At 40.1% G+C, this 12,067-nt stretch overlaps 1 protein-coding gene across 4 annotated transcripts in view; it reads left to right on the top strand.

Moving 5' to 3' along the window:
* COP1 (COP1 E3 ubiquitin ligase) overlaps positions 1-12,067 on the top strand; it is a 136,042-nt gene that overhangs the window by 38,219 nt on the left and 85,756 nt on the right. For all 4 annotated transcript variants that reach the window (XM_075710115.1, XM_075710117.1, XM_075710118.1 and 1 more), the window contains exon 11: positions 3,426-3,561. In XM_075710115.1, coding sequence (XP_075566230.1) covers positions 3,426-3,561 — 136 coding nt within the window. The remainder of the gene's footprint in view (positions 1-3,425; positions 3,562-12,067) is intronic.

The following is a 12,067-nucleotide window of genomic DNA, read 5'->3' as shown; positions in this document are numbered from 1 at the left end:
ATGGGAACATTGCTATACATATTTATGTGTTACTCAGATCATCCTGTTTTGCTTTCCGTGACCAATCTTTGTGGTTGCTAAATTTAGAAAATTTAATCCTGTCACTTTGGAGGGGCACATGTATTGCTTTGTAATCCTGTACTGTGAAGGGCATAACCCAGAATAAACAATTTCACTGATGCTTGTTCTGAAGATGCAAATGTTTGAAAACAGTGGTTGGGTTGTCTTTCTACTAGATGTGGTATAAACACAGTAGTTAAAATCATTGCTATTGAAATACTGCAGAGTATTTATAAATTCTCCTGTATTTAGCATGTAAATAGGACACTTTGAGGTTATCCTTTATGTTGTCTAGATTGAGTCTTGGTTAACAAATGGCTTGGAGTATAGAAGCTGAGTGTGCAGCAGTGTTGTTGTCTCATGGGGCACACCTTAAATCAAAGGCTTGTTTTGTAGAATTAGAAACTGTTTTCACAATTGTCTAGATTGCCTCATTCATAATTGAGTAACAGTGTGACAGCAGCTAGAGTAATTGTTACCTAGTGGATGGATGGTCCTTAATTACATGATAGGATTCTCTTAAACGAATGGGCCGCATATGTCTTGAGGGCAAGGAGCGTTGCTCTGTGGCCCATCTGGGGAAGAAACCAGCTTTGGGGGAAAAAAGTTTCAGGCAATGGGTTGTGGGCAGACAAGAGACTTGCAGCACCAACCTGTGAGCTGCAGCTCATGCCAAGAGTGACAGACTGCAGTGAGGAGCAGAGACCGGCCAGCCCTCAGGGGATGGGAGAAATCTAGGGACAAGAGGGAACGAGGCAGAGGTTGCTGCAGCAGAGTATCTTTACTTGTAGCCTTGGAAGGCAAGGACCAACCTCCCAGGACACAGATCAGCAAGAGAGCTGGGATGGAAACCCCTGCTTTTTTTCTCTCATTAATTTAGTTTAAGTTTTATTCACTTTAAAATAAATAAATTAAAATGAGACCCTGTTATTACTTTTTTAAATTTAAAAAAATAGATTTGCTTTAAGTTTAAAGGCTGCAACATGTCTTAGGGGAGCTCACTCTTAGATATATCTACATCTGCCACCTACTTCAGAGCAGTGACTGACTCAGGTCTCATCATGCACAGCAAAATAATTTTAACAAGCAATATAGTATGTTTAGAGGGTGCTTCAGTAGCTGGAAGATCGGAGAAGCCGTTTGTATGTGACCAGCCAGTTTCCTGTGAAGTGCTGGCAAATGCTTTGCAGAATACAGTACTTCACAGATCACACTGAAATGTTTTCATGTGGTGCTAACTTGGTGATGCATAACTGTGTTTATGTTAAAATAATACTTATTAACCAAGGATAACAAATGGGGCTCTTCCCAGCATCCCTTTCTAGAAGACATCTTTCTTCATAATTGGAACTATAAATATGAATGCAGTGAAACTATTTCTTGTGCTCATATGTGTCAGCTGCACCAAGAGCGGAAGATTTGCAAGTGCAGGTTTTTTCCTAAATAAGGGATGACCTGTGATACTTGATTAATCTTTCTTCTCTTAAGTCATTCCTGCTTTTTGACACATTTTAAATAGGATTTAATATGGATTTAAAGCTTTTTGCAAGAGGTGCCTATGACTGTTCTAGTAGGGAGTGGAGACATAATATAACTGTAATTATGAAATGGCCTTGCACTTTGAGGAAAATGTCTTGAGAAATAACATTTGGTTTTCCAGGCACAGATACAGAATAAATTATAGGAGGACTGTGTGCTCGATCTGTAAATGAGGAAAGTGGAAGAGTAGCAGCTATTTGTCCTATCAAAGTGTTGAAGGAGGAAACAGTCTTTGAAAAACACTGACTGATGTTTACATGCTTCATCTCAAGCTGTTTTCTGTAGTGGTCAGGTACTGATGATTTTAATTTGGAGCAGTACTTTGTTCATTTTGCCCCTTTTGATCCATCTGACATGGGTAATGTATATGCTAGTAATCCTAAACATGCTAATTACTAGCCTTACTGTTCCTTTATATGATCAAACATTAAGTAGCATATAAGGGACACTTCAAAATGCCTTACAAGTGTAGGGCAAGATAATTTTTGATGGCAAGGAATTACCAGAGTGCAGAAAGTGATTATTCTCTGTTTTCCCACAAGAAATCACAGCTGTATTATGCTTTTATAGATCAACCTTTTCATTTTTTCACCCCAGTATTTCCAGAGCTTTCTAGTAAGTGGAGCTTTGTTGTTTCTTTATGCTGCTGATACGGAAACAGATAAGGGTAACTTAATTAGTGGGTGGAATTTGATCTCAGCTATGTGAGCAAGTCATGTGTATGGCTTCTCTGCTGCTGCAGTGAATGCTGTGGGTTAACAGGAGGCAAGATGTGCAGTAATGTGATTTGCAAACTGGACTAACTGTAAACTGAAGTGCTGTGTTAGTGCTGTGAGAGCAGCCATAGCTGTAGTTCCCTTACATTGCACTGGTGCAAAAAGACAAAGCAAATGCGGGAGTGTTGGAGGAGGAAAGGGAGAAGTGCTGCAAATTCTGGGGGTTGTTACCAAGCCTGAAGGCTCTACATGATGTGTGACTGCAGATGCATGATCGTTTTAGGAAGGCTGGCTTGCCCATGCAGCATCACCATAAGTTAGGAATTTTTCCTTATTTAAGAAATAGTAAATCTGAAAATGGTTTACATAAATTTCTGTTCATACTGAGAAAAGCTGGAACTTCTGAGGAATCGGGGAATGACTTTCAGCTATCTACACTGCAATTTAGTTTTAACTTTTGTAGTAAACTGTTCCATTTCCCACAGAATATTTATCATCATCATTCAAGCTGGCTTAATTTCACCTTGTCTGCAGAAGGTCATAATTTTCACAAAACTTATAGTACAGGGAGTCTTCTGGTTTCATGCTTGTCTTCGTTCTCCAGCCCTGAAACAACTCTCCCTCAGCTCTGTTGCTTTTGGAGTAATAAGACAAATATTTTTTACTAGAAGTATTTTTAATGTATTTGACACCAAATGTAGCTCAAGTATGGGGGAAGGAATATACCTTCACTTCCATAGAAAACTAGACATGTTTTTCACAGTGCATTTTGATTATGCTTTAAGGTTTTCTGTTAATAATCTATATGGCCCATGGGCTCTGAATTTGAATAAAATAAATGAGCTTATCTACCAGGAGAGCTGTATTTGTGATCCTCAGCACAGCAGGTTCACCCAGTGTTGCAGTGGAAAGATTTAATGTGTGCTCTGAAAAATCATACTGCCTTCAGGGAATGCTAGGTGGGAGAAGAAACCTGTTCTTGACCAAGAATCTTGCCCAAGTAACAAGCAGAGGTAGATGCATGTCTTCACATGACACTTTATTATTTTTTTTCTGTTGAGTTTATCATATTCTGTTTCTGTTCTCCCCAATGCTGCTGTGTCTCCCTAGATGACAGCAGAACCACAAGCCAGCTGGATGAGTTTCAGGAGTGTCTATCCAAGTTCACGCGCTACAATTCTGTCCGACCCCTGGCAACACTGTCTTATGCTAGTGACCTCTACAATGGCTCCAGCATAGTATCCAGGTAAGACAGACTGCGGCTCTGACAGAGCATCTCATGCTGATACAGGCTGCTGAGGCTGAGTTAATAACCCATATTAAACAAGTTATGGTCTGTGCATGTATGACACTTTGCAGTTGCTTCCCAAAAAGTTTTGTGAATGTGTGATTATCGTTGATCTGCAAAGGTGCTCAAGTACCACAATAGGACCTTTTATTCGTGTTGGTGTTGGTCAAGATGAAGTGCAGAACCTTTGAGGTGCCAGTGAGTATCTGGAGCTGTTGTGATAAAGCATGAAGCCTGTTGTAGACTCAGTCCTATTCCTGTTAGTATAGTTGCATTGTAAGTGATGCAGTTCTAGAACTTTAAGAAACATGCACCTTGCTTGGTGTTGGTACCTTTAAGAATCTGTGGTGGTTTTAAATGTTGTTGGTGGATCCAGTTGTAATGGCAACTATTAAATAGCTGAGTTGTTTTTTTACTGTAAGTGCTTGAACTCTTGAGTGTTGGAAGCTCTGTTTACAGTGCTAAACACCAGTGAGGGCGTGGTTGTGGTAAAGCCTACTCGACTGCTCTGTTTTTGCCAACAACAACTCTGTATCCTCTCCTGCGTGGGGTGGTCATGTCCTGTGCACTGCTGCTGAAGGTCATCTGAGCCTCCTATGGACCAGTCTGGACACTTAAGCTGGTGAAATGCTGTTGACTATCTTTCAACAGAATTAGTTTCTTCTAGTTTAGCTCCATGGACCAGCCCCCTTAGGGGTCAGGCTTAAGGGAGGACATGGGATAGGGAGAGGCTGGGACCTGCCAGCAGCTCTAACCTTAGACTGATTTCAGCAGCTGTGGAAGCATACCCTGGGGGATTTAATTAGCTGGTGGTAGCTTGTTTGGAGCTGGTGGTGGTGGAAAAAAATGATGCAAGATTAATTGGGAAATCTTTTCTGCATGGTATATGTGCAGGACCCATTAGCTTCTTACAGTCACGTTTCACAAATCTAAATGTATTTGTTCACAGCAACCTTTTGAAGGAGGAAAGTAGTATCATCTCTATTTTATACGTGGGGAGCAGGAGATCCAAAGTAGCCATACCTGAGGTCTTGAAAGAAACATGACAATGACATAGTGAATTGAACTTGGGTTTTCTGAGTCTTGATCTAATGCCTTACAAAGGGGCCATTTGGACAGTGACAGAACAGCTTGAATGTTTGTTGAAAGACCCCAAAAATTTGCACTATGTGAAGAAATGGAGGCATGTGTAGTGTAGCATAGAATACATGGGTTTTTTTAAAGCAGCATTGATTCCTTAACTACTGGAATATGTAGCAGGAATGTATAATGTCCGACTTAACCACAGAGGTCAGAGCACAATAATCACTGATCTGATATATATTTAACCTGCACTGATTAGGTTCACACTAGCTGCAATGAAATGCAGATGGGAATCTCACTGCAATGTAGACAGACTTCCTTAGCTACCAACTTCAGCACGGATTGGATTTTGCTCCTTTGCCCTTTCTTCTCCTTGACATTCTGCAAGAGCAGCATTTTTGTGGTATTTGGTTGGAAAATGCTGGAAGGGCAGTAAATCTTGCTCCTGTTTTGAAGGCATTATAATTCGTGGGCGAAATATATGTTTGAAAAGTATGCGTGTTACTGCTGTTAAAATGAAGATACTGTGGGGCCTCCCTCCAAGCCAGTGTTAGAATCAGTAGTTGAATGCATTTAACTGAAAAATAACTTGGCTTTCAACTCAGTGTTCTCCCCTGCTCATGCTTTTTATTTGTCAAAGCATTTAAGAAATTTTTGGGGGTTTTAGTATGTGGGCTGAGTGAGACTGTTCACATCTGAGCATGTCCTTAAGTGCTTTGGTAAAGCAGGGCTGCTGAAAGTGCTGCTGCAGTAACTCAGTAGCTTCTGGCTGTCCAAACAGTTCCTTTTAAAGTTTGAATTTGTTAACCAAGAGTTTGCATGTAGTATGTGTTGGCCAACACACTCTGTTCACCATTGTTCTTCATCCAAATGAATAGACTCGAGTTCGGAGAGTTTGTAAAGGTCAATGAGGTGTGTCTCTGATGGCAGCTTAAGATAATACGGCAGCTTTTAGGTACCCATAGATGGGCCAAATTAATTATTGGGATGGTTTAAAAAGCTTTTTAACTGAGTGAAATGCTGTGAAAAGTGTTATTATCTGGCTGACTGCACTGACTTCTGAAGGTGTTCCTGGGCATGCTGTAGGAAACGCTAATGAAATAATGACAAAAAGTAAGTTTTGCTGCTTAGCTGTTGCTGTTGAGACAAATGCATTTAAATACTAAGCAAATATAAGGTTAATAAGTAAGGAATCCTCATAATTTTTTAAAAAGTATTTTAAAGGGGTATTTTAAGTATATTTAAGAATAAAAGTCAAATTGACCAGAAGTTAAATGTCCTTGTACTTAATTTAGTTTGTTTTTTAAAAAAACAAACTGCTGTTACAAACAGACAGGATAAAGGGTGTTTGGTTTGCATTGCTGTAACCCTACATGAAGTTTATGCACTGGACTCCAGAAGCTCTGCTTGACTTAAAGAGGTTTTTACAACGTATTAGCTTAATGTTTGCAAAGGAAGAAGATGGAAATATGTTCCTTATCTGCAAAACCTTGATGTTTGTTTAGAAGGGAAATAAAACCGGGTTTATGGTAACAGGATGAAAATCATAATTAAAGACTATATATGAATGGGCTGAAAAAACCTGAAACTGAGCAGCAGTAGTATTCTGCTGAGAACCTTGCCACAAGCATATTTATGAATGAATGGACTTCTTGAGTACTAATAAAAGACCATAAACAACACTACGTTGTATTACTACAAAAATTCTGGTGCAATATTAGGAAAGCTACAGCTGCCTTTTGGGATGAAGGGGCAAGCCAATGCCCTGCTCTCCAGTTCCAGGTTTCCCCAGCCTGGCAGCGAGCTCGCCCAAGGGACCTGCGCTGAGCCTGGCTGGGCCGGCAGCTCTGCGGTGGCCATGCAGCATCCACACGGTGGCAGCCGTCGGTTGTGGTGTGGGCAGGGGCTGGGGGACCAATGCAGGGCTGGTACCGAAGCTGTGCATCTTCCATCGCGGGCTGACCGTCTTATTTGGAAAGGTGCGCACAGTGCGATCATAAGCCCAGTGAGGGAGAGCTTTCTTACCTTGCTTAGAAGCATGCTCACAAGCAAAATTTACCACATTCGGTCCTTTTTTCCCTTATTTGCTTCAAGAAAAACAGATTATACAGAGAAGGGTGTTCAGTGAAAACATGTTCAAGGCTTTGCAATTGCTAGTTACTCAGTTTTGCTTTAACATCCAGGGGACTTTCAGCATGTTTGCAAAGTGAATGTACATGTACCTCAGTATGCTAAGTGTGTTTTTATACACTTAGTTTTCTTAAGTACAAAGTATTTACACGGTTTTCACAAGTATATTAAGTTTTGTTAGAATTGGGCCAAGGAATACATTTTCCATTTACTATGCCCCCAGACAGAGCAGTCATCAGAGCTTAACTTTTCTTTTCTCTGTTTGCTGTGGCAGTAAATAGTAAAGGCTTTCTTTTAAGGATGAGTCTGTAAACTGCAGCGTTAGCATTACAATGATTTATGTGGAAAATTGCTTTAGCACTGTCAGAGGCCTTCAGAGAATAATGTGGCAGTATTGTATTTAATAAAAAAAAAGAACCCAAACAAACCAGAAAAATCCAAGAAACACACTACAGCAAGGTGTCTGTCTGAAACCTGGTTATCAGAAAGCTGGTTCTCCCTGCCAGGTGGTTCCCAGGACTGGTGGAAACATGGGTGTGTGTCTCCCACAAGCCATGAGGTTTGGGGGCAAATGGTGTGGGTTTTTTCATCTGCTCAGACTTGAAATTCTTCTGGGTTAGCTTAGCATTTCTCTGAAAGGTCTTAAATGACATCTGAAGGGTTTGGGATAGCCCAGACTAACTATAGTTAGATAAAGGCATAGTTATTTACAGAGAGGGAAAGAAACAACTTGGGTTTTGGCTGCTGAAACCTCGCTCAACTCGTGTTGAATCTTGAGATGATGTTCAAAAACTGGATCTTATCTTTGGGGTCCATTATTCCTGTTTCTTTTTCATTGCTTGCTTATTATTCCATCACCTCTAAGTAATGAACAAAATATGAAGAGACTTCTCTTAGCATTCAAACAGTACAATTAAGTCTTTTTCAAGATTGTATTTTTGTTGACCCTTTTGGTAATGTGACCTGAAATCCTTTCATCAAAGGTGAGCTTAAAAGAAAAACCATCCATTAGGAGTATGTTTTCCATGTATTCATTGAACAATTCTATTTTTTTGTTCCCCTTTTTACTTTGGACTACAATTACTTGTGCATATAAAGTCTCAGATGCAGACTTTAACAAGGTACCTTTTAGTTCTGTCCCCACCATAACAAGCCCCTTTTTTCCCTGTTTTGTTTTTTTTTTTTCCTTTTAATGCCCTGGGCTGGCTAGGATTAGATGAGCCATTTTATTAAGTTTGTGACTAGCAATGCTTCTATCTTGGTGGTAAAGATAAACCCACTTATATTTCTTTCATTTATTCTTCACAGGATTATGTTTTAGAGTACAGTAGATGCTGTTCCTTGAGAAGATGAGAAATGAGGAGGGCTGAATTTTTCTTCTAGTCTGTTAAATCGATCATTTTTTTAAATGGGCTCTTATTTACAAGTGGCAGCTCAAAACTGTGGATGGATCAGTCTTATTTGGACTGTTCCCACAACTGGAAGGAAGAGAGAAATACTTGGATAAAGAGACTTGAACTGCAGAGTGGCTGAGAAAACTTAAAATGTAATACCCTGAACCTACTTGAAGTTTATGCCTCTCCTGTGGTTCTCTTGCCTTACTTCATCTGAGGTTTTGGCCCATAGACCAGAGGCTGTCTGGGGCTGAAACGGGATTTTGTTTAATTAGAGCTGAGTGAAGTACAGAGCCTTTCCCTTACTTTCTCCTCTTTTTCTCTGGAGTGTAGAACTGATACATTTCCTAGTACATAATCGTGGTCTAGATCCCTCGAGCAGAAGCTAAATCTGACTCATAACCAGCAGAAGGGTTATACAGATGTCAGTTCAGATATCTGAATTCAGAGTTTAGAGACAGCTCTCAACTCTGTAACGTAGCCCTCCAATTCCCCAGGACAGGCTGCTAGTACCAAAAGGGACTCTGAAACCAGAAAGGAGCATGTCTGCTCATATCTCCAGTCTTGACCAGAAAAATAAACCTTCTGGTGACTGCAGCGATACTGCAGAGAGAGAAGGCTGTTCTTCCATCAACATAAGCTTTCACTTTTAAGGGTAAAACTTAAATAGTTTGAAATTGGAAGGTTAATGAATGGAAGTTGCATGGCCACCAGTGAGACCTCATTTTTTTTTTTCCTAGTAATTTCAGACTATTTGGTAGTAGGAGGATCTTTTTCCCATTAAGCTCTATTAGTACTTCAAACCTGTCTCCATCTGCAGATTATTAGATGATGTTTTCTTAGTTTGATTTAAACTTTGTGAGTTTTTATTAAATGGTCTGTTAAAAGTATTGAACAGTCTTTTTATGAATTTGGGAATCGGTTTTTAAACCAAATGTATTAAACAATGATTGCTCTTCCTGTTTTTTCTTTTTTTATATCTTGAAGAAACTGTACAGTTTATGTAAGCAGTTTCCATTTCTTGGCAAATAACGTGTAGTGGTCATTGGCTGCAGCACGGGGCAGTCCAGCATTGGAGCTGGCTTCCCAAAGAGGTTGTGCAAGCTCCATCCTTAGAGGTATTCAAGATCTGGCTGGAGAAGGCCCTGAGCAATCTGGTCTGACCAAAGAGCTGCCCCTGCTCTGAGCAGGATATTGGAAAAGAGACCTCCAAGTACTTTTGTAATAAAGGTACACAATCAGCTCATTGGAAACTTGACATTCTGTCCCCAACTTCGTCAAGCATCTTCCTCTGCCCTGAGGTTTTAAGGAGAAGCAATGTCCTTTACATGGATTTGCCATGTATCGTGCAAAGTGAAATTCACTTCCTACATAATTTGGGATCCCCAACTTAAAAGTGGGGGTTAATTTAAACAGGATTGGATTTATTAGAATGAGACTGGGCTTTTTTGAAGAGAAGCTTCATAAAAGTGCAGAAATTAAAATCAGGTGCTATAGTGTCAAGAATGTCCTTTCAGTGATTAATATTTAGGGTAGGAGGATGGTAGCATGTGGAAGTTGTGTTGCATCATTGCATCCAACCCTTCTTGACAGATCAGGACAAAAATCTTTTCTGGGAGGCTGCAGGTAGCTGCCCTTCTGTTCTTCCTGATGTTCATGTAATGATGGCCATCATCAGGCAGTAGTGCTTTGTCTTGGTCTCAGGACTTGAACTTGCAAGCCATGAAAGCTGTGGTTTCACAGCATCTTATATGCAGAACTTCCATGCTGACACTGTTGGTAAAAGGCAAAAACAGATTTCTCTTAATTCCCCCCCCCCCAGTTTTATAGCTTTCTTTCAACATTGAGTGTTGATACAGTGAACTCTTATGTCTGCTTGAAGAAACAAGCCTGTTATTAATAGAACATGAATTTCTGTAGCTTATTAGTGTTCTTTTAATTCTCTAGCCATATTTGGTGGAAATGCCTGAATTTGCTAGGAGGTCATGATCTGAAAAGCATTAGCATGCCTTTGGATTTTTTTTGTTTGTTCCTTCTTTGTTAACTAGAGGAGTTAGTCTGTTAAATGGTAGGTAGTTGAAAAAAAAAAATTAAGGTGGTATGTTAAGGCATGCAAAGAGGTATGGTGTGGGCTTAAACAGTTCTGAGAAAAAAAAACTTATAAGCAGCTTAGCTCAGAGAAGAGGCTTGAGCTATTAATATTAGGTTAATAATTATCAATTAAGCTATTAATATAGGTTAATATTGTCTGTGTTAATAAATACAGACTCTAAGACAGAGATGCATTGGTTATATCATAGAATCATTTAGGTTGGAAAAGACCTTTAAGATCATCTAGTCCAGCCATTAACCTAACACTACCAAGTCCACCACTAAAACAATTAAGGGTAGAATAATAACTAATTTCATGTTTCCTGGCTTGGTGGCTGGATTTTTTTTTTAATGAAAGTAAAACTAGGAATCATTAAGGTTGGAAAGGACCTCTAAGTTCATCAGTCCAACTGTCAATCCAACGCCACCATGCTTACTAAACCGTGTCCCAAAGTGCCACATCTACACATTTTTTTGAACACCTCCAGGGATGATGACTCCACTACCTCCCTGGGCAGTCTGTTCCAATGCTTCACCACTCCTTCCATGAAGAAATTTTTCCTAATATCCAATCTAAACCTCCCCTGACACAACTTGAGGCCACTTGCTACATAGGTGTTTTGTAGAATAAGTTATGAAGTGACACTTACGTTCTTACAGGATTTTATACAAGTGTGTGTATATACATTCGTGCAAATGAAGGTGGAAGTCAGATCCAGTTTCTCCATATGTGTGAAATTAATTATTCATAAATACCTTTAATTTTTCTAAAGAAGTTTAAGGATAGCATACAAAATACTGACCAAAAAAAGACTCAAGGTGCCATCAAAGCAATCTCCTGAAACAGATTTGGCAGTTGGATGAGAAATGCTTCAAATGGTGTTTTAACCTCTCTCCATCATTGCCAGGCAGCAGGACCATCAGAGCTAATTGCCCCAGCCTATTCTTTGGCTCCTTGAGATGGCTCATCTGCAGTGTATGGACTTGATATTTATGAAGACTGGTGTCCTGACTCCTGGTGCCTGTTGGATTGAGCTGAGGTGTCTAAAGAGGTTGCTGTCTCCAGCTGTCCCTCCTGATGGTGTGCTGTGGGGTGTCTGGCAGAATAGCTGATGGTGGTGTTGGGTGAATTTGGAGGCTTGGGTTAATAATATGGCAGGCTGTGTACTGGGGCACTGGGCTGGGCAGTGATTTGTTCTGAGAAATGGGACCTCTGGCAACATGGTCAGCTGGAGGCAGTAATGTCTTCAGCTGCTGCAGCTAAATCATGGAGGAATCAGCCTATGGATAGACTGTGTTTACAGTCCCACTATTGATGGAGGTTTCCTGTGCTGAGTTCTTTCAGATAAATTTGTTCCTTGGCCTGTTTGGCTCTGCAGCTGCTGTGATCAATTCTGGAGAAACAAAATCCTTGTTGGTGTAATAATAAATGTGGTGGCTTGAAAACAAGCTTGCAAGCTTTTGAATGGCTTTATATTTAGAAGGCACTTCAGTATCTTAAAACTGATTGAGTTCCTATTTAATGGCATAATCTTGATAAGATGGTACTGCTGTGCTGACAACCTTACAACTAGTCCTGGAGCAGGGTTTCTTCCCTCAAACCTGCTCCTTATACAGGTTGGGTGGAGGCTGCCACCTTTCTTTCTGGAAATGTTTCTCAACTTGAATGCAGAAAGAAGGCAGCTTAGTATGTTTGCTTAGTATGTTTGGAGACTTAAAACCTCTTCCACCGTAGTATTTTGTAATGTTGAGGCTGTCTTCCTGCT

This window comes from Pelecanus crispus, chromosome 5 (genome assembly GCF_030463565.1).
Source record: "Pelecanus crispus isolate bPelCri1 chromosome 5, bPelCri1.pri, whole genome shotgun sequence".
NCBI lineage: Eukaryota > Metazoa > Chordata > Aves > Pelecaniformes > Pelecanidae > Pelecanus > Pelecanus crispus.
This window is presented reverse-complemented; position numbering and strand designations above follow the sequence as displayed.